This window comes from Antechinus flavipes, chromosome 3 (assembly GCF_016432865.1).
Source record: "Antechinus flavipes isolate AdamAnt ecotype Samford, QLD, Australia chromosome 3, AdamAnt_v2, whole genome shotgun sequence".
Lineage (NCBI taxonomy): Eukaryota > Metazoa > Chordata > Mammalia > Dasyuromorphia > Dasyuridae > Antechinus > Antechinus flavipes.
The window spans coordinates 348,689,569-348,711,641 of NC_067400.1; the positions used below are offsets into that span (position 1 = coordinate 348,689,569).

Genomic DNA, 22,073 nt, shown 5'->3' on the forward strand with positions numbered 1-22,073 from the left:
TTTAAAACTTTTAAATTATCCACTAAGTTTCCAATCATCCCAGACACAAGAGCTTTTATAATTTCAAACCAAGGCACTCCCTTTGGGATTGTAGTCATGAGGAAAGCACTGATACAATTTTCTGTGGATAGGTGAGACCTTTTTGAAGCAACAGCCCCAATCCTATCAAGAGAGTATAACAGGAATTGGTCATTTGCCAAAGCAAGATTTAAAAAAAATCTTAAGGGAGAAAAATGGTTCCAAGAATAGTTTCCAACCTAATAAAACCTGAAAGAAAGTGTATTTAAAAAAAAAGAAACTTTTAGCTCTAGCAGAAAACACTAAGGAAAGGCTTGGAATCTAGGACTATTCAGGGAAAAGCAAATAGCACAGCAAGTTTTAAACACCCTGGTGGGACAACTTACAGAGCTGGGAATTTGTACATACTTTGGCATCAACTGCAACCCATTGTCATCATCTCACCAGGCGATTTCCACACTGACAAATAAATGATGTACTTGGATCAATAAGCACAGGCCATTATGAAAACAGCATCAGATTCATTTGAGTTATACGTACAAATAACAGACTCACTTCTTGACTCAAACCTAAGCAATTTCCCATGCAACTAATCCTGCCATATAGCAGACCCACAGGTACTAAAATCACTTCAGCTTATACCTTACCACCAACTGCCCAGTGTAAACAATTCTGTTCTAGTGTCTAACCCTAACAATTTTCAGACCTCGCAGACTTAGCTACCACCTGATCAGCATCTTCTGGATCTGGGGACCAAGGAGAATATTTCTCCCCATCAACCATCCACATGGGAGGACCTATCTGAGATCTGTAGGATGTGCTTTCTAAAATTTCATTTGAGATTGGGATTTAAAGTCCCATCTCTCTGCTGGGAGTCTTATTCACAGAGAACAGAGAATGCAGTCTTCATTTTGTCAAGATTCCATCCCCAATTCACAGCCTTAATGTTTTGAATCATCCCTAACCCTGGGAGTTTGGAATAGCTAATTCTCCCTTTCCCAGCTGAGGGACACAGAATTCAATAAAAAAGAGTTTCCAAAATCTCTTTGGCAAGAAGAAACCCCTTTCCAGGGTGAAAGCACGACAGCATTTGGATGGTTTCTATATGAACGAATGGGAAACATCTGAATCAAATTGCCTTTAAAATTACACAATTTTTAAAATTAAAGGGGGAAAGAACCTTGGGTCAAAATGTGTTTTTAAGGATTTATGGAATCCAGAGTGTTGGACCAGCAGCTGAGGAGGCCTGGGGAAATACTTACCATGGAGGGCTTTGTCCAGCTTTCTTCTTAGGAGTTACTTTTAACAGATACTTTAGGATGTGTGGATGTGTGGATGTGTGGATGTGTACATGTATGTTTTAAGTTATAAACTCAATAGCACTTTATTCTTTTAATATTTATTTTCATTACCAGGGAAAATGAACTCTGGTGTGTTTGGCACTTTCAAGTATGTTGGAAACATTAATGATCAGGAGGAGTAAGCCTTTCCTAGGCTTGGGAAAATTAGGTTCTACTCTTAGCACAGGTACTATCTGATTGGCTATGAAACTTTAGGCAAGTCTCTTAACCTTAATCTCTGTACCTCAGTTTCCTCATCTGCATTTGCCAATTAGGCTCTTCAACCTGCTTCACAGTGATATTGTGAGACTCTAAACAGATCACAAATGTAAAGCCATTTAAAAAATACAAGGAAGTGTTGCTATATTTTAAGAGGCACTCTGAGAAAATATGTTACTTAGGTTTTAAGAGAACATAATTGCTTAGACTTTTTGTTTCAAAGTTGAAACCTATATGTAGGAAAATAATGGCTGGCAAGGATCTAAGGATCTTTTGTTCCTTTGAGTTAATAAAGGCAGAATCTATGACTGTAACAAGAACCCACCATAGAGAACACCCCTTCTCCAAATCATCTGCTTTTCTTCTCTATATTAATTAGATCAATCTCATATGGGCATCCTAACTGCACTACGTAGTGGATGAGCTACATGGTCACCTTTGCAATACATTCAACCCTCACCCAAATGATCACACTAAATTTTGAACTAATCCCTGATAAAATCCACCCCACATAGGGGGTATTTTCAATTTAATAGGAGAAAGGAACAAAGGAAAGAACAGTTGAATGTCAGGCTCAATGACAGACAGAGGAGGAAGTTTGTGGGGATAGGATGACCTGGTCCAGTGTTCCTTTAAAGGATGCCATCATGTAGAAAGCCACCTACACAAAAGGTTTATCCTAGTTGTAGGGTCTACTATACTATACCTCTGAGTATTTTAAAGAAGTTTATTAACACATCTCTCCTGCCTGAATTGTAGAATTTGCTCTTTATATCTCATTACATAATACTTTCATCACACCTCTCCTGACATCTTCAAACACTCCCTTTCTGACTTTTAGACTGGTTGATAATAAGACAAGAAATCTTAGGCTTGTAAATCATTCATTCTAAAGCAGACAGCTTGATGCAAATGTAGGAGACAATGTCATACACTTTGAAGAAATCAACTGTGCTACAATGCAGAAACCAGAAGATTTGCGAATCATAGAAAAATTGGACCAAAGGGACACTAAAAGGTTAACATCGAAATCATGGAAATTGATTGGTCCAAGTCTCTGCCTCCAGGCAAACATTATCCACACTCTTGTAGAGAGAGTAGTAATTACTGTATCTTGTTCCGAAATGTTTGAAATCTATGCTCCAACCAAACTAATCTACTCACTATTTCTCAAACACACCTGGCATCTCTCTATTTCCCTGCCTTTGCCCAAAAGGTCTCATCCACCTATAATACACTCCTTGCTGAATCTTTGTGGATTAAAATCTTATTCTTCTTTCATAATCTAGCTCAATCACTTACCTCTTGGGAATCATAGCATCACAGAATAAGAAGGAACCTCAAAGGCTATTTAACCAATGCATCCTCAAACTGGAAACTTCCTTAAACACCCATGACAAGTGGTCATCCAACCTCCCCTTGAAGATCAACAGGAAGGGAGAACCCCCAACATCCCAAGAGAGTCCAACCTATTTGGGGTCTATTTGGAGTTAACTTTCATTGTTAGAAACATTTCCTAAAATGGAATCCAAATCTGCTTCTCTTCAAGTTTTGCTTCCTGCCCTCATTTCTTACCCAAGCAGAAAAAAAATCAAATCCTTTCTCTCCTTAACAAATTGTCTAATTCTTGAAGGCAGACATCAGATTCTCCCTCCCTCCCCCCACCAAAGTCTATTCTTCTCTAAGCTAAACATTCACAATTCCTTCAATTAATCATCAAATACTAAGATCTCAAGAGCTCTTACCTTCCTAGTTGTCCTCTTCTAGTTACACTTCAGCTTGTCTATATTCTTGCATCTGCCCAGGACAGAATTCAGCGGAATTATTACTTCCTTTGTTCTGAACACTATTCCTCCCTCAGAGCTGATTAGTATTACATTATCTTGCTTGGCTGTTAGAGTGACAACATTAGCTCTAACTTGAGCTTGCAGTCCATTCTACAAAAGTTCCTACACCTTCTCCCTACTAATTACTATATAGTCATACTTCCTTCATATTTTATATATTTGTTCACATTCTATATCTTTGAAGCTAATCTACTGAATTAAGTTTACCATGGAATTTTGCATTTTTCCCTGTTAAGTTTCATAGCACTTAGTTAAATATAATATTCTATGATCTTTTTGAACCTGCCATTCAGTGTCTATACATATTAGTTTCTCTTCTTTTCTGATCCCTATCAGAAAAATAAAGATAAGAGTTCTTATCTCTCCAAACTTGAGAAGTTCAGCTTCTTCTACACCCTCCTCAACATCATTGAGAAGAATGTTGTCCTGAAGTCTTTCTGCATCACCCCCAAAAACCTACAAAAGAGACATTTCCTCTGATTTCTAAATTCCATTTTGTACAACTGCAATGACACTTGTTACAATGCAGCTACATGTATGTATACATATCTATCAAACCAGACATATATAGATATAGAGATAGATGTATGTGCATAAATATAGGTATCTATATATGTACACATATGTATATATGAAGTCTGTGTAATTTAATGGTTTCTCATTAGATTACAGTTTCCTAAGACCTTATAATGTCTGGATACAACAAGCACTAAGTAAACTTTTTATTACATGTATAAATATTCCAGTGTATAACCATTCTTTGAACCACTGCCAGCCAAGATACAAGGGCATCAATTGGATTTCCAGAAAGGGAGGAAACACATTTCTCCCCTGGTCAATGATTTAATTCAAGAACTCCTATATATTTTCTATTTTCCATTCCACACTTGGTCCATATTCTACATGTGGCTATGGTGACAATACAGTATCTAGTATCAAAAATGCTTTATTCCCTCCCCCCTTAAAAGTCTTTTGCTTGGGACAGCTAGATAGCACAAAGAATAGACCACCAGTCCTGTAGTCAGGAGGACCTGAGTTCAAATTCAGCCCCAGACACTTAGTATTTTTCAGATGTGTGACCCTGAGCAAATCACTTAACCCCAATTGCTTCACATGCACAAAAAGTCTTTTCCTTGGTTAACCTGAATCCAGCCCAAAGATCTCATGTGTACTTTGACTGTGACTTAAACAGGGATTCAGTCTTATCAGAAATACCCTGATCCAGAGTTAGTTATAAGCAAGGACCACTAATGGATGATGTCAAATGGGAAAACATCAACTTTTCATTGCCTTTATCCTATTTCTGGAGAACTCTAGCACTGTAGGAGGTCTTTATCATCTATAGCACTTAACTTGTATAACCTAAATAAATCTGTTCTGGGTTACAAAGGGGATGCAAGAATATGTAAGCCATGAAGACACAAGTTTTAAGAATCCCCACACCATGATGCATGAAGGAGCATTTCAGGCAAGGGAGAAAACTGTTTTGAGCGAACCCTTTGAGAAGTTTTTCTCTCCAGTTTTGAAATTTTAACTTATATCCCCCTGTCCTGAGTCAGTTATAGCTAACTATCATTTATTGGCATGAGACATTTATCTTAGCGTTTCTTTTCCCTTTTATTTTGAAAGAAAAGAAGGAAAGTGGATCTGTAGCTTCACTTACAGTCAAAGAGCTTTCAGGAGCACCAAGAGGTTAAATAGCTTACTAAGGATCATACAGAATTCAGGAGTCCTCAAACTTTTTAAATAGGGGGCCAGTTCACTGTCCCTCAGACTATTGGAGGGCCGGACTATAGTAAAAACAAAAACTTTGTTTTGTGGGCCTTTAAATAAAGAAACTTCATAGCCCTGGGTGATGGGGATAATCATCCTCAGCTGCTGCATCTGGCCCACGGGTGTAGTTTGAGGATCCCTGATACAGATAATTTGTGTCAGTGACAAGACTTGAAATCAGGTTTTCCTTTCTCCAAAGCTGACTTTCTATAATTGTAGTAGCCTCTTTTCTTCTGCTCATTCTAATAAATAATTAAATAAAAAAATATATATATGTAAACACATTTATTTGTTTATATATAACATATACACATAAAATACACATATACATGTATGCATGTATTCCAACAAGAAAGCTATCACAACTGAGAGCCTCTGAAGGTTTTCCACACACACAAGTCCCCCACAACACCAAGTTCAACTTATTGTTCTTCAAGCAAAGTGTCAGGAAGTAGGGGAGGTGATGGATGAGGGAAGGGAATATTTGTCTGGGACTACTTCACTTTAAAGCATGCAACCTAAATCACGTGACCACTATTTGGTCGTTTTAAAGCAATCTTCTTAATGCATCTCTTCTGTCTCAGCGTGACAAAATGAATGGGAGAGTGGAAGCAATCTAGGTCTTTCCATTCCTGACAGAACAGAAATAGTTTTGTGGCTTCCAGATGGACTTACCCAGAAACAAGGGGAGGTCTCCAAACTGCCGCCAAACTTTCCCAAAGGGATATTGGCACCGACAAGTGGAAACCATAGAGTATTTCTCTTTTAGGCAGTAAAGTAAGAGGCTGTGGTTCTTATAGTCCTTCTGTTATAATTAGCTTGGCCTGAAACTCACCTAAGGATACTGAATCCCATACCTGACCCTTTCATTACAAGTAGGAGACAATTACTTTCCAAAACAGTCAAAGGCTGGCCAGCAAGCACAGAAACATAGATCTCCCTAAAACATCTCAGGAGTAAACTGAACTCTGAGTGTCACACCCAGCCCTCCACCCTCCCAACCTTCTGAGGTCCCAGAGCCCCACTGGGAGTTTGGAACAGCCCAATTCTCTTAGATCACAGATGGGCCTCCTATGAAGGGGGAAAATTCTCAGACTGTCAGTCAGGGTGCTTGGGAATCCCCAGAGCAGAGCCCTCCTCCTCTCTTTCTCTCAATAAAATCAGCATGCTGGCCTGATGACATCTGCCACCATTCTAATTAAATTCTAACAGGCTAATGAAAAACACCCCTGCTGCTCTCCAAGTGTGCAAAGGATAAAGTACCTCCTTGGGCAGTGGATGCTGCTGCTGCTGCCGCCGCTGCCACAGTTAAAGGAGAGGCTTTCTTTCCTGTGCTGGTAAAACCATTCCCCTCCAGAATTGCACTTTTGGCTTCTTTCTTCTCAGCAGCAGTGGTTGAGGTGGAAGTTTCCATCTTAGACACTCATCATATTTCTCTGTGTCAAGACTAAAAGGGGGAAAAGTAATGATTAGCCATGTTGCCTCCAAAACTCCAACCATGAAACCCTAACCCAGATTTATAGCCTCATTGTTTCTAAAGTAACTAACTTCATTCCGTTGTCACTGGGATGATAGCATTAGTTAATTACAATTATTATCACTTCTCAGATCCATTGGGTCTTGAACAACCACCCCAGGAACACCGACTGGATAGGACCATCATTTTTAGCTGAGATTGTAGGACCCAACTACCAAGTTTCTGAGTCTGTGGCACTAGGATACCATGCAGAAGCATCTTCTGAAATTGCCTTTTACTGTTTTGTGTGGTAATTTCATTCACATTTTTCTGTTGTCCTTCTCCATAACATTTTATAAATAAGCTCGTGTCTAAATAAATGTTGAATGTTGCTGCTAAATCTCTCTAATCTTCAAAGAGATCAGCGTTTTGGGTGATACTGTTTTTGAGTTTCTTAGGTTTCCTTGCTGCTTCTTTAGAGAGAAATATATTTAAAGAACCATAAAGTGAATCCTAGGGGTCATAGAAACCACACCTCTTCATTTCACAGATGAAGAAACTGAGGTCTATATAAAGTTTGAAGTCATCATGGCAGAGTAGAAAGAAGACTGGACTTAGGAGTCAGCAAGCCATAGATTCACAAGTGAAAAGGACTTTAGGTATCCAGATCAGAAGTTTTCAAAATTTTTGGTCTAAGGATATTTTTATATTCTTAAAAAAATGAGGACTCCCCAGAGAACTTTAATTTATATGGGATATACCTATCAGTATTTACCATATTAGAAATTAAAGCATCTTTGTGTTGTTATAAAAACTTTTGATCTCTTGGATCCTTCCTGAAAGAGGGGGAGGATCCCCAGGTCATACTAGACCAATATTTTCAACTTTAAAAGAGAGAACTGAGACCCAGAGAAACTAAATTTTTTCTTTGTATCCCCAAATGGCCTAGCATTGTGACAAGCAAATAGTGAGTGCTTAATAAATGTTTGTTGATAAATGGATTGATCTACTGCCCACAGTCACACAACTGATAAATAACAGAACTAGTATTTGGAAGCAAGTCATCCACTTTGAAAGCCAATGTTTTTCCTCCTAGACTCCTGGATATCTTTTGGGATCTGCCACTTACTGGATACATGATCTTAGAAAAAACTTAACTTCTTAGTCTCCATTTCCCTATCTATGAAATAGGAGAATTGACCTATTTGAATATTAAAATTCTTTTCATCCCATAACTTATTGACAAAGCTTATTGTTAGCAGGGTCAGGACTAGAACTCAGGTCCCTTACCTCCTAGCCTTCTTTTTCCCTTCTATTCCTTCTATTCCAAGCTCTATCTTTTTTTTTTTTTTTTTTTTTAAGAATGTAGCTGGAGCTACACCCAGTTACTGAGATGGTATTACTATGAATATTACATTATGGCAGAGTTATATAAATTACCCAGAAGTCTTGTCATATTGCCTGGATAGAAAGGACTTCAAGAAGTCATGTAATCCATTTCTCTGCCCTAGATCACTCAAAATAGTTGAACTTTATTTTAAATTTCTCAAGGACCTCCAAAGAAAAAAAATGAGGAAATATCATAGCCTCCCACAGACACTAGTTCCAATGTTAAAAAGTACTTAATGGTCAGGAAATTCTTTCCTATATCTAATCAAAAAGTAAGCCAATTTCCTCTAATTTTTTTCCCTTTGGGAGAGAAAAAAACAGCTGGTCTCTTTCAGTCCAGAGGTCTTCCCTCAACCATCTCCTCTCTCTACAAAACCATCCCTTGACCCCAATTATTGACAAAGCAAACTTTAGTGGAACAAATTAATTGTAATTCTAAGAGAGAAATTTTACAAATCCAAGATATAGAATCACAAAATTTTAGAGCTGCAAGATCAGTCTCCTAATTTAATATAGATATGAAAATTGAGCCCAAGTGGGATGAAATAAATTCAAGATCCTGCAAGCAAACAGAGATAGGCCCAGTAGTGGAAACCCCAGCTCAAGATTCCCCTAATACTTTTTTCCCACTATTGTGTACTGCATATGTGGTAAGGAAATTGGAGGATAATTAGAAGGGGGAGAGAAAAAGGGGGGGGGGAGGAGGGAAGGAGAAACCATTCTGCTCCTCCATCAATATAATAAATCCAGAAATCACTGGTAGTCACCAGAATTTAGTGTCTTCAAATTCCTGCAATAGACTCAACTCTTTTTAGACTAACCATAGAGGATAAAACAAGGAATTGAGCAAATAGCAAATGAGACTCATGTGACTTATAAAGATACTCAAATATTTCAGATTTCCAGACATGTTATAGACCTCTTGATTCCTTTTGGTTGTATTTTTTTTTCTCTTCGCAGTAACCTACCCTGTCTCCACAAATATTTAAAGTTCTTTCTGTCTAAAGAATGAAAAATTCAAACAAATCAGTGAAACCTAAACCCTGGTGTGACTCTTTAAAGTGAGTTTCTCTTGTTTTCTTTGGTCTAAACTAGAGTTAAAGCTAACCTTTCAAGAATCTGTCTCTCTTTGTCTCTCTATCTCTTATCTCTGTCTGTTCTCACTCTTTATCTTCTCTTTCTTCCTGTCTCTGTGTATCTCCCTGTATGTCTCTCTCTCTCTCTCTGTCTCTGTCTCTTTTGTTTTTCTTTATCTCTCTCTGTCCTTCTCTCTGTCTGTCTCTATGTCTCTCTCTTCTGTCTCTATGTCTCTGTCTCTCTTTTTCCCTTCTTCCTTCCTCCTTTCCCACACACTTTTGCACCTATTCATTGCTGGAGATTTTACAAAAGAGCTTCTTGCTATGGAAACCATGTTTCTGAAAAGTTGAAATAAAGTTCTAATTAATAAACCTTTTTACAATTGACTTATTTCAAGAACTATTTTAGAGGTCAACTATCCCAAAACAATAATTTTACAGATGACTAAACTGAGGTTCACAGAGGTAGGATTAAAATCAGGATCATAATTAGGAATTTCAGCACTGAGCCAAGGAAGTTGGGGAAAGATTGTGCAGAGAAAAGCTTTGCCTCAATCAGGTATAACCATGACAGGCAACTCTCTGGATGGTAAAAGAGGATGTAAAGGACATAGAAGAGGGACAGAAAGATTCAGGCCCTTCATAGTGTAATGTCTGACAGGTAATGGGAGAGGGATGGGGTTCTCAGATGTCTACAGGCATAGGGACCAACAAAGGACCTTAAGATTGGTTCCGATGGCTAGAAGACCATCATGAGAGGAAGTATACTCATAGATGTTGGTACTCAACCATCCCACCCTATTGATGGCTTTGATCAGGTGGATCCCATTTTAAGGAAAATCCAAACCTTCACAAAAATCAAAATAGGAGATAATTATTTGCAGTGAAAAGAATTTTGCAAGTTTCCCAAATAGTCACCATTCCCTGACATATTTAAGAATTTGTTTATGCGGTCCCTTCCAATGTGTATAGCATTCTTCTATACTTTTGACTCACATAAGAAAGGAACATAAAACATGATCTTTATAGAGAATAATAAGTGCAAAACAAAGACAAGAAGAAATTTTATGTGAAAAAAAAACATGTCTGGTTGGAACAAAGAATACAAATTCTGAAAGAGGTGGGGGATACTTTGGAAAGGCAGAATACTTTGCTTTCAAAACTAAAGAATTTAGAGAATTATTCTTTTGTTTTTCAACAAGTGTTTGTTGGACCTCTACTATATGCTTCATACAGTGTACCATGTACTATGGAAAATTTAAAGGAAATGAAAAGCACACTATAGTGGAACAAATAAAAGTTGATTTGGAGTCAGATGCCTTTATTATAGAACGCAGCTCTTTTAGTTATTAGCAACGTGATCACAGGTTAGTCATTTACTTCCTGGCCTCAGCTTCTTTATCTGTAAAAATAAGGAAATGGGCTAGGTAACTTGCACTATGTTTTCAAATTTTAATTTCTACTTTGTATTTCATTATTTTGTATTTATTTGAATTTGTTCATTTTATATTTATGCCATATACATGTTTTTACTTGTATCTCTCTTTGAAATGTAACCCCTTCTATAAAACTGTGTTTACCCTTTGATCCAGCAGTTTCTCTACTAAGTCTCTACTATCCCAAAGAGATCATGAAAAGGGGGGAATGAACTGCTTGTGCAAAAATGTTGGTAGTAGCCCCCTTTTTGTAGTGATAACTTTTTTTTGTTTTGTAGTGAACTGAAAACTGACTGGATGTCCATCAGTTGGGGAGTTGGGGAATGGCTGAATAAGTTATATATGGTATATAAATGTTATGGGAAATTATTGTTCTATAAGAAATGATGAGAAAATGATTTCAGAAAAGCCTGGAAAGACTTATATGAACTGATGTTGAGTAAAATGAGTAGAAGCTAGAGAACATTGTACATAGCAACAAGAAGATTATGTGATCAATTGTCATGGACTTGACTCTTTTCAACAATGAGATGATTCAGGGCAATTCCAATAGATTTGGAATAGAAAGAGTCATCTGCATCCAGAGAGAGAACTATGGAGACTGAATGTGGGTCAAAGCGTAGTATTTTCACCTTTTTGTTGTTTGTTTGCTTAGGATTTTTTTTTTCTTTCTTGTGTTTTCCCTCCTCTTTTGATCTGATTTTTTTTTTTTTTTTTGCTCAGCATGACAAATATGGAAATATGTCTAGAAGAATTGCACATGTTTAGCCATATTGAATTGTTTGTTGCCTAGGGGAGGAAGGAGGGGTTGAGGGAGAGAAAAAAATTTGAAACACAAGATGAATGTTGAAAACTAAAAAATTTTGAAAAAGAAAAGGATTTTTATATAATTATAAAAATGAAATGTAAGATTATTTTATTCTTTTCACTTGTATTTCTAAGCCTAGTTTAGTGTCTGTCATAGTAGGTCCTTATAAATGCTTGTTGATAGACTACTAGAAAATAATCTAACACCATGAGCAATATATGAAAGTATGGCAAAATATAGAACTATCTCGGACTATTTGAAATAGACTCCCAAGTAGCCTCCAAGCCCCAACTACCCCTAGACTCACCTAGGCCCTCCACCATCTTTCATGCTGCTATACAAAACTTTTTTCTTTTTTCTTTTTTTTTTGGAATTCACAGCTCTAGTCACTTCATCCTCTGCTAAAACAAACAAACAAACAAATAAATAAATGAAAATCAATGGCTGTCTACTGCCTTCAGAGCAGTGAAGTGCCTTATCCAAAATGACACAAATAGTAAGAAATACATCCAGGATCTACGGGATCCTTTAGTTCTTCTGACTTCAGAGCCCACTTTTTCATTACACCATGCTACCTGAGCCATATATATATATATTGATGTTGATGACTTATTTTGAATAATTGCATGAATTTTTTCTGAGTCACCCTTCTGATATATGGTGCTTTAGAAAGGATACTACAATGGAAATCAGGGCTCTGACAACTGAAGGCTGTGTGACCTCAGGCAAGTGACTTAGCTTTTCTCTACTTCACCTTTGAAGCGTTTAAAAAAAAAAAAAAAAAAAAAAAAAAAGTTGGCTGGGTGAATCTCTAAGGTGTCAAAGTCACTGCCCCCAGGGCTGCTGCAAACAGAACTAGATTAAAATGTAATTGGAAAGTGATTAACAAAATAAATAAAAAACACTCTACAACTTACATAATGTTAATTTGTGGTTTTAGTCACTATGCAGCCCAAAGACATCCATTTTTATTCTAGTTTAGCATTTGACTCAGTTCTGGGCTAAATGTATGGGTTTATTCAATGGCTAATGAAAGTCATTACAATATTGCACCATATGGGATTCTCTCAGGAATCTTCCCTAGTTGCAATCCAGACTGATCCCTAAACCTCTCACTTTCTCCTTCCTTACCCTTCCCTTTGATTCAACAATTCTTCCAAATCCCAGAGAGGTGAGAAGTGACTGGAGGAGAGACAGTTTAAATTGCAGGAATTAAGGGGATTAACACAATTTCTGGGTAAACAGGGAAGAGGTTCAGGGCCACTTTCACTAGCTGAAGCTTCTTTGACTGAAATTCCTCTATCCCCTAGTAAACAGGGATTTCTCTGTGTCTATTAAGAAGCTATTTGGAGAAGGGGAGAAAGGGAGATATTAAGTCTGGTTCCCTCCAGGGGACACTGTACACCCCAGACCTTTGATGTTAAAGCTAGTTCCCTCCAGGGACATTGTATAGCCTAGGTTTTTAGATTCCTTGAACTGTGATCCAGGTGTGAGTTTATTGTATTTTCATTTCTCACAGGTCCTGCAGATAAGCTTCAAAAGAAGAGAGATTTGGATGTGGACTGTTAATCAGCAGAAGTGACAGAAATAAACAAATTCCACACACACTGGGAAAAGCACTTTACTGGTACTTTTTTTTTTTTAATTGCCAACTGAGGAAAACCTAGAAAAGTAACTGGGGAAGAGGGAAAAAAGAGGAACAGCAACAAATCACCAAGGAAAGAGAAGAAGGAAAAACAGTGCCTACCCTGGCTGGGTGTTATTTTAGTTTTGTGACCTTGAGAATATTATAGAAAATCGATATTGTCAAAGGAAGAGTTGGATTAGCTCAGAAAATTTTAAGGTTCCCCCTTCCAGCTCTAAAATTCTATGATTACAGTTAAAAGAAAGAAATACAGATCTGAGAAGCACAATAGGAATTATCATAGAATTTAAAATCCCAGACACCCAACTATTCTGAATTAATCTAATTAGGGAGTCAAAGGATTAACATACCATTCTCCCAGTTCAATATGTCTTCTTAGATAAGATACCATCTCCCCATCTGAATTTAGTTATTGGTGGCCCATCATGCCATCCTTTCATCTTTTATTTTCCAACCTTGCCTTGCCCATTGCTTGTACATCGACTATTTTCTCTCTGTGTGTCTCCTCCTCTCTCTGTCTCTCTCTTCTGCCTGTCTTTCGCTCTCTATCTCTGTGTCAACTTCTAGATTTGATAAATATACATCTAGGCATCATCACATACAAACACACATGCTTTTTTATGCTTCAATCTGTATTCAAACACAATCAGTTTTTCTCTGGGTATGGAAAGAATTTTTTATTATAAGTCCTTCAGAATAGTTGTGGATCATTGCATTGCTGAGACTAGTCAAGTCATTCACAACTCATCATCTCATAACATTACTATTACTTTGCTTGAGTTCATGGAGGACTTTCCAAGTTTTCCTGAGAACATCGTGCTCATCATTTCCATAGAATAGTAATATTTTATCATAATCACCTACTGCAATTTATTTCCAAATTGATGGCTATTCCTCAGTTTCCATTTTTTTCCTTGAGAACTGCTAAAACTAGTTTTGTACATATAAGTCCTTTTCCTTAAAAAAAAAAAAATCTCTTTTGGGATTCATGCCTAGTATTGGTATTGTTAGGTCAAAGAACATGCATGATTTTATAGCCCTTTGAGCACAGTTCATATCTTTTGATCATTTATCAATTGGGGGCATGGCTTTTACTTTTTTTTTTAATAAATAAATTTGACTCAGTTCCCTTCATAACAAACATACATGCTTAATCTGTTTGCAAGTGAAATATGGATCTTTGAACAATTATGTGTAAAGTAAAAAAAAAAAAGTAAATTCTACTTTGAATGCAATTGAGATACAGTTATTTGAAGGAAATTCTTTGGTGAAGAATCCATTTGTAAAGCAAATACTTGAGGTTTAATATTCAAGTTCTAGATATGAAGTCTGAAGATCTAGGTTTGATTTCTAGATTTAACTATATATGTGATTTTAGGCAAGTAACTTGACTTCCATCTGGGTCTCATCTTTCTTAACTATAAAATGAGGGAGTTGACACCAATGATCTTTAAGTTCTCTTCCAGTTCTAGGATTATGGTTCTATCTGGTTGTATAATCTAGTTTTCATATAACAGGTTGGCTTAAAGTGAGATACAAATATATGGTATACTTCATTCTCTACAAATCTTATGACTCTAAGTTCTATGATTCAATTATCCTTCTACAATGCTATTAATATAGTTCCTATTCCATCTAATTGTTTGTGAGGCTGACAACTTATGTGATTTGTCCAAAGTCAAAAAGTATTAAATATTAAAGGTGGGATTTGAACTCAAGTCCTCTGACTTTAGCAGCTAGGTGACATAGTGGGTAGAATGCTGAGCCTGGAGTCAGGAAGACTCATCTTCCTAAATTCAAATCTGGCCTCAGGTACTTAGTAGCTATGTGACCCTGAGCAAAATTAACTAGAGAAGGGAATAGCAAACCACTTGAATATCTCTGCTATAAAACCCCACTCAGAGTCATACGGAGCTAAACACAATTGAAAATAACCAAACAACAACATTGAACCCCTTCCAATCAAAAACATATGCCATACCAACAAGTGAATAGTGTCTCATCTGTAAAGATGAATGTAGCAACATCTAGCCTAAAATGTAATTCACAGAATCTATGAGAATCAAATTAGAAAGAGCTCTAATTTATCCAATGACCAAGCACAATTCTAGAGGGCAGATGATAACATATATATCTTGAGAACTCAGACCTCAGCTCTAATTGTAATTATAATAAGGATTATAATTATCATTATACTACGTTGCATACTTTACTTACCAAGATGCCCCCCCCCAAAAAAAAGGATTTGTTTTGTTTGATTGTGCATAATTGGTCACTCAGTGATGCAGCAAATACAATCGTAAGACAAGAGTTTGAATCCTGTTTTAACCCCCTTGCTGTGTGACTCTGGGAAAGTTAGTAATTTCTCTCAGATTTACATTCTGTAAAAGGGGGTAATAATAGCTCCAAGGTGGTGGTGAGGAGCAAATGAGATAATATCTTTAAAAGCATTTTGAGAACCTTAAAGCCCTATATGAATGCTAGCTAATATTATCTGTTAAAAGGATTTTTTTCCTTCCCCTCCCCCCCCCCTTTTCCCCAATGATGGGAGAAGGAGATAACATGAAAGGGAAAGAAAATAAATGTTTGTTTAAAACACTTTTTTTAAATGAAAGAAAAGCAAAAGAGATATTAAATGTGAAAATTCTCAGTACATTATAAAGGCAACATATTATAGCATTAATTTTAACCTCTTTATAATTATAATTAGAAGTCTGAGTCCTTAAGACCAGAATGCTTGTTTTATCTCCTTATTTTGTGGTCTTGAGTCAAGTGATTTACTCCTTGGTGACTCAGTTTCTTCATATGTAACAAGAGCATCTTCAAATGCACTTCCAACAAAATTAGAATATTTAAGCAAAGTCTAAGCCTCCTAATATAATACTTTCCATACTTAATAAATGTTTATTGAATTTAACTGAAATGATTGAGATTTTGTGATTATATTCATGTCTAGGAAAATATTTAAGATCAAAAACAGGTTCTATCTTCTTTAGTAGGGACCATATGGAAATAAGTTTCCACATACAATTTTGAACTCCATCTCCCCCACTCTGCACTCACTTTAAAGTCAGAGGTCCTGGCTTCAAATCCTGATTTTGATGCTAACTACTTGTGTGTCCTAGGATAAATCATTTAACTTTTCCAATGGCCTCAGTTTTCTCATTTGTAAAATGATGACATTGGACTTGATGGCTTCTGAGGTCCTTTATGGCTTTAGAGCTAAGAACCTAATATACAGGAAACTATTTCTTGGGCAAATTGTTCCTTTAGCCACATTTCCTGGGGTCGGGAATTGGTTTAGCAGCAGCACATACCCATGGTGAATTTAGATCATGAAAGAGACTAGTGTAGGTTGATCACAGTAAGAACGTTTCTTCTAGAAGGAAATGACAAATCACCTCAAGATCTTTGCCAAGAAAACTCCAAAATGGAGTCACGGTACTACTGAACAACAAAAAACAATGTTCAGGGAGTTTGATGTTTGTGCAAGGTTTTATACATCTTGTTCAAAGTTGTTAGTTTCCTTTGTAATTCTTTCTTCCTGTGAGCTCATATCTTTTCAAAGTATTTTTCCTCTTGTGCTCTGAGTTAATTTATTAAAAACATTTTAACTTTAAAAAAAAAAAAAAAAGGAAGTTTCTCCAAGAAAGAACAGCTAATAGCTGGGGCCTCTCTTCACTCTACAAACAAGGCTCAAAGAACAAATTACTAGTCTTTCACCTATTTATTCATTCTCTCTCTCTCTCTCTCTCTCTCTCTCTCTCTCTCTCTCTCTCTCTCTCTCTCTCTCTCTCCTCTCTCTTTTTCTGTCTTCTCTCTCTCTCACACACATATCTGAATGTTGTATGCATATGTATGTTTGTATATGTATGCATGGATATGTGTGGTATATATGTACGTGTGTGGACATCCTATTAAGGGGGAAAGAAAAAGCTCCAAGCTTGATCCTGTCTTCCTAGGCTTCAGAATTGACAAAGAAAAAGCACCCTAGCCTACTTTCCATAGTAGTTTATATTATGTGTGCCATTTCATGCCCCCATGTCCCTCACTCTCTGCTCTTTTGGGACCCCTTCCCTAATGCACAAGCTCTGTCAGCTCTTCCCAAAGTCCCCTGGCCCTCTTCCACTAGCTTGTGGTTAATGACCTTGTGACTTTGGAGGCAGGATTAGAAGATGGAAAGCCCCCTGGGAGTTGGGAGCCTCAAAGGATATAGCTTTCATACTCTACCATTGACTTGCTTGTTGAACAGTATTAGTTACTTTTCCTCTATTTTCCCTACCTGCTAAATAGGTATAATACATACCTGACTTCTTATCTTAGAGGGCTATATTATAAAAAGAATGGCTTTCAAAGCACTTGAAAAAGAAATGTGATATGGTAGAAGCTACTCGATTATTTTCTTTCACTAGGGATTCCCTGCTTGATTGTACCTTTCTTTTCCTCCAGTATATCCATCCTTTCACAAAATTGCTGGCCACTGCCCCAGAATACTTGAAGCTTACATCTCTTTCTCTCTAGAGTCATACGTTCCCAATTTGCTAGTTCTTAAATAACTATCGTCATCTAATTTCTCTGCTTCTACTTCTGAGGCTGCCAAAATGTGGTCTAAGGTCTAGGAAAGATAAAGTCTGGATAAGACACAGTCCTTGCCCTGGTGGAGCTTACAGTCTCATATCAGGCTATGACATATATACAAATGATAGTGTTAACAAACAAAAAAAGAGCATCTCTAAAGAAAAATCATGGCATGAAAATATTGTCATCTGCCATAAATTTATGGTGTATAACTTCAGTTGAGCCCTCAACTCTAAAATCCTCCTAGTCTACTCTCATTGACACAATTTTTGTTTCTTTTTTTTACAAATCTCTTAACTGTATTCTCACATCTAATTTCCATACTTAGCACCAAAGTTGATTCCTACAACTTTCTAATTCACTAAGAATACCGAAGTCATCTGACTATAGACCTCCCCTACTCAGAAAATTTGGTGTCAGATTTCATTTCCAATTCCTTTACTTATGCACTTGATCTTATATCCACCTATCTCTTGCAAGAACTCATTCTAGCAATCTTTCTTTCTCCTGCACTTTGTCTCCCTCACATTGACTCCTTCCCAGATGCCTACAAATTGACCTCAATTTTCTTCAGTTCTGCAAAAAAGTCTTTCCTATACCCTATGCAAAAATTTACTCTCTCTTTACACCTTGACAATTCTTGGGAAAAAAGGGGCTTAGATTCAATGCTCCACTTCCTCTTCCCTTATTCATCATCAAAGCATTAAAAATTTTATTTCTCTTATCTAACATGCTATTCAAACTGCATTATCAACTTTCTCTTCACAACATTCTTAAAATCTTTTTGAACTCTTCATACTCTGTCAGCTTTCTGCAGTATGTGACACTGTTAACCATGCCCTCCTTTTAAAACCTCTCTTCCCCTGGATTCTGTGAAACCACACACTCAATGCTCCTGGTTGTCCTCATGCCTCTGTACACTCTCTTTCTCAAGCTTATACACTGGTTCTTCATTCACTTTCAGATACTTTAAGGTGTTTTTCAAGCTCCATTCTTAGTCTTCTCTCTCTTTAATATCCTTTGACAATTTCATTAAATCCCATGACTTCAACTATCACTTCTATCTAGATGATTTCTGAATTTCCATCTTCCCTCTTAAGCTCCAGACCAACTAGACCTCTCTCTTGAGACTTACATCAGTGAGGATACTTCAACTTTGATTCTGTCTACAGCTCAAATTCAGTGTCTAAAACAATGTAATAACATTGTTTTACTACAACAGGTATTCTCTTTCTTTCAACTTAGCTTTTTTGTGATACCATTTCTCTAACAATATCTGAGTCTTTTCAATTGGACCTCTGACTCCACTCCCATACCTCCAACTTTCTGCCAGTTATCTTCATGTGGATATCCTACATGTAATTCAACCTCAATATATTCTGAAATGAAGTCATTGTGTTTTACCTAAACATGTTTTTTCCCCAAATTTTTCTTGTTTCTGTTGATTTCCTTCCAGTCACCCAGATGTGAAACTTTGCCTTTTAAATTTCCAAATATCATTCTATTATTTCACTTACCATAACTCTTTCTCTCTACTCATGCTGCCACCACATTAGTTTAAGATCTCATTGCTTTGATTTTTATTCTTTTTAATGAAAAAATTCATCAAATTTTGACAAACATAAACATGTTTTATGTACAACTAATAGTGATGAGAACAGACATCCTTGTTTTATTCCAATCTTATGGGAAAACCTTCTAGAATTTCCCTATTACAAGTACTATTTCTTGTTTTTAGATAAGTACTGCCTACCATATTAAGAAAAGGTTCATTTATTCTTGAATTTTAAAAATATTTTGTATTTCAAATTATTTAGCATTATATATTTTGTCAAAAGATTTTTTAAAAAATCAATTAATATAATCAAATTATTTATATGGGGCTTGTTAATAATATGGTATCTAAACTTTTCCTCCTATTTAATGAACCCTATATACTTGGTTTAAACCCAATTTGATAACAGTCTACAATATTGTTGATACATTACTGTAATCACTTTTAAAATATTTCTGCAATAGCTTTACATGAAATTCATTAAAATTGTTGGTCTACACTTTCTCTATTTCTCTCTAGGGTTTGGCTATTTAAGGCTATTGTTGTTACATAGAAGGAGTTTGGTAGAATGCTTTCTCCCTATTTTTGCAATAAGTTTATGTAATATTAGAGTTTAGTGCTCTTTAAATGTTTGATACAATTAACTTGTAAACTCATCTAGTCCTGGGTTGTTTTGTTTTTCTTTGAAAGACAAATCTTTTTGGCTTATAATATGTCTTTTCCTGTGGTATGGATTATTTAAATCATTTATTGTTAACTGTTAATACTGAGATATTATATTTTGTAAATATTCATGTATTATATTTATTCTTTTTTTGGCATATAATTAAACAAAACAATTTCTAATAATTTTTATTTCATTTGTTGTGAATTCACCTTTTACATCTTTTATTTTGATAATTTAGTTTTGATTTCTTTTTGTCAAATTAGCTAATAGCCTATTTTATAATTCCCTCTCTCCCCTCCAAAATTAAAAGTTTCTAGTTTTATTTGCCAATTCAATAGAATTTTCATTTTTATTTGAGGGGAATCGATTTGTTGATTTTGTAGTTTGGGTTTTGGTGGGGTTTGATTTAGTTTAGTTTTTTGTTTGTTCTTAGTGTCGTACCCAATTCACTGATGTGTTCTTATCTCTTTTAGTAATGACAGTGTTTAAAGATACACACTCTCCTCCCAAAGAATTACTTTGGCTGTATTGAAAGTTGGAAAGATAGTGGAATGATATTGGTGATACACATTGTAACCCAAGCATGTCTGCTCTTTTTTCGCTACTCACTTTTTTTTTTTTTTTTAACCAGGGGGAAAAACACTAAATTAAAACTAAAAGCATGTATGTGTTGAAGGATGCAGCTAACTCACTGGTCACTGCCTTAGAAAACAGTTACTCTGCAATGCTTTACCACAGCCACAAACTAAGATGAGGACCAGAATGTGGGGAGGCTGGATGATAGGGAACACAGCTGTTAAGGATACTGGATTTTAAATGCCCTAAGGGAAGAGGGCAGAATATTTGTGCTGTGACAAGCATACAGTGGGCTATTGGAGGAGAATAAAATACAGATGACCCACTCTCAAACTGATCAAACACCTCTTGAGGTCAGGCCACAACCCACACTTTAAACCAAAAATCTGGAGCACAAAGTTCAAACTCTTTAACCTAATATTTAAGGCCCTCCACAAACTGTGTCTGAATTATTTTTTCATCACTATTTCTCTTTATTTTCCTTCATAAACTTATGTTCCAAACAAATTTAGCTATTAGCTGTTTCCCCATCCAGCCCCTACAAGTTCACACAGACCATTCTGTACACCAAGGGTATACTCTGGTCACATTCCTTCCTATAGAAGTTTTTCTCTTCCTTCTAATCTTAATTGAGACAATTTTTCCAGGAGGCTTTCCTCAGTGGAACATACTCCATGCCTTCTAAGATGTCCTTCTAGTACTTTGTGTGAAACTCTTTTTTTTTTTTTTGGTCCATAGCCCATCCTTCCTCATATTCTATTTGTTGATGCAAATGTGTTAGTATAGTAGAGTGTATCAAGGGCAGAACTCACTCCTTATTTCATCTTTGTATCATTAAAGCACTAGCATAATGACTTACGCAGCACTTGATAAATAAATGTTTGCTGAATTGAATATCATCCTATCCTTCCAAGGCTTCCTCATAATGAATGTTCTCCATATTCTATTCTCAAGCGAATCTAGGCTACCAACTCTCCTACTCATATCTCCCATATTTTCTGTCCCTGTTTTTACTCTCTATGCCTGGACTTTCTATCATCAGGTTGTTTCTTAACAGCACTGAACTCCTAGGCCTGTCTTACTGGAAATGCACTAAGGCCCACCTTATTCTGTTGTACTCCCCCCTACCTCCCCTCCCCACCAAAAAAAAAAAAAAAAACCTAATCGAAAATGAGCAAAATTTCCTTTCTTTCCTCTCCTTTCTTTGCAGTTCTACATTTTGCAGTCCCTGATTACCCCAGGGACATCTGTAAGACATGGGATTGAGAACACAGAAAGATCTCATACTCTAGGCTGAATCTGGGACACAGCTCATTACTACCCAGATTCCCCCAGTGGTGTAACCTGTGTCCAGATTCAAATACAAAATCACAGCCTCACAGAGATAAACCAAAAGAGAAATACAAACTTCCTGTCCAAGCTGTCTCTCCCTGGTCTAAAACACAAACTTTAAGATGAGGAAGAAAATATTCAGGAGCTCCTAACTACAATGACCATGTCACTATCCCAGTCCCAGAAACTTTGGTGGCTTCTGCTTCTGCTCTTTGTCTCCATCTTTATCTCTCTCTCTCTCTAGCCCTCATCTATTCATTTGAAGAGTCTTCAGCCAGTAGTCATCTCCAGTATTTCCTCTTAAATAAACACTCTTCCTGTTCTGGTCCATAGACAGCAAGTTTCAGTGATCTCTAGG

General features: G+C 36.5%; 1 protein-coding gene across 3 annotated transcripts in view; it reads right to left on the reverse strand.

Moving 5' to 3' along the window:
- The window catches only part of GLI2 (GLI family zinc finger 2), a 395,398-nt gene that overhangs the window by 285,650 nt on the left and 87,675 nt on the right, over positions 1–22,073 (reverse strand). The window contains exons 1-2 of one of the 3 annotated variants that reach the window (XM_051985725.1): positions 11,670–12,133; positions 6,461–6,644 (exon numbers count right to left, since the gene is read on the reverse strand). In XM_051985725.1, coding sequence (XP_051841685.1) covers positions 6,461–6,611 — 151 coding nt within the window. In that variant the 5' untranslated portion in view covers positions 6,612–6,644; positions 11,670–12,133. Of the gene's footprint in view, positions 1–6,460; positions 6,645–11,669; positions 12,134–22,073 lie in introns of those variants that run through there. The other 2 variants (XM_051985726.1, XM_051985727.1) reach the window with 2 other exon arrangements.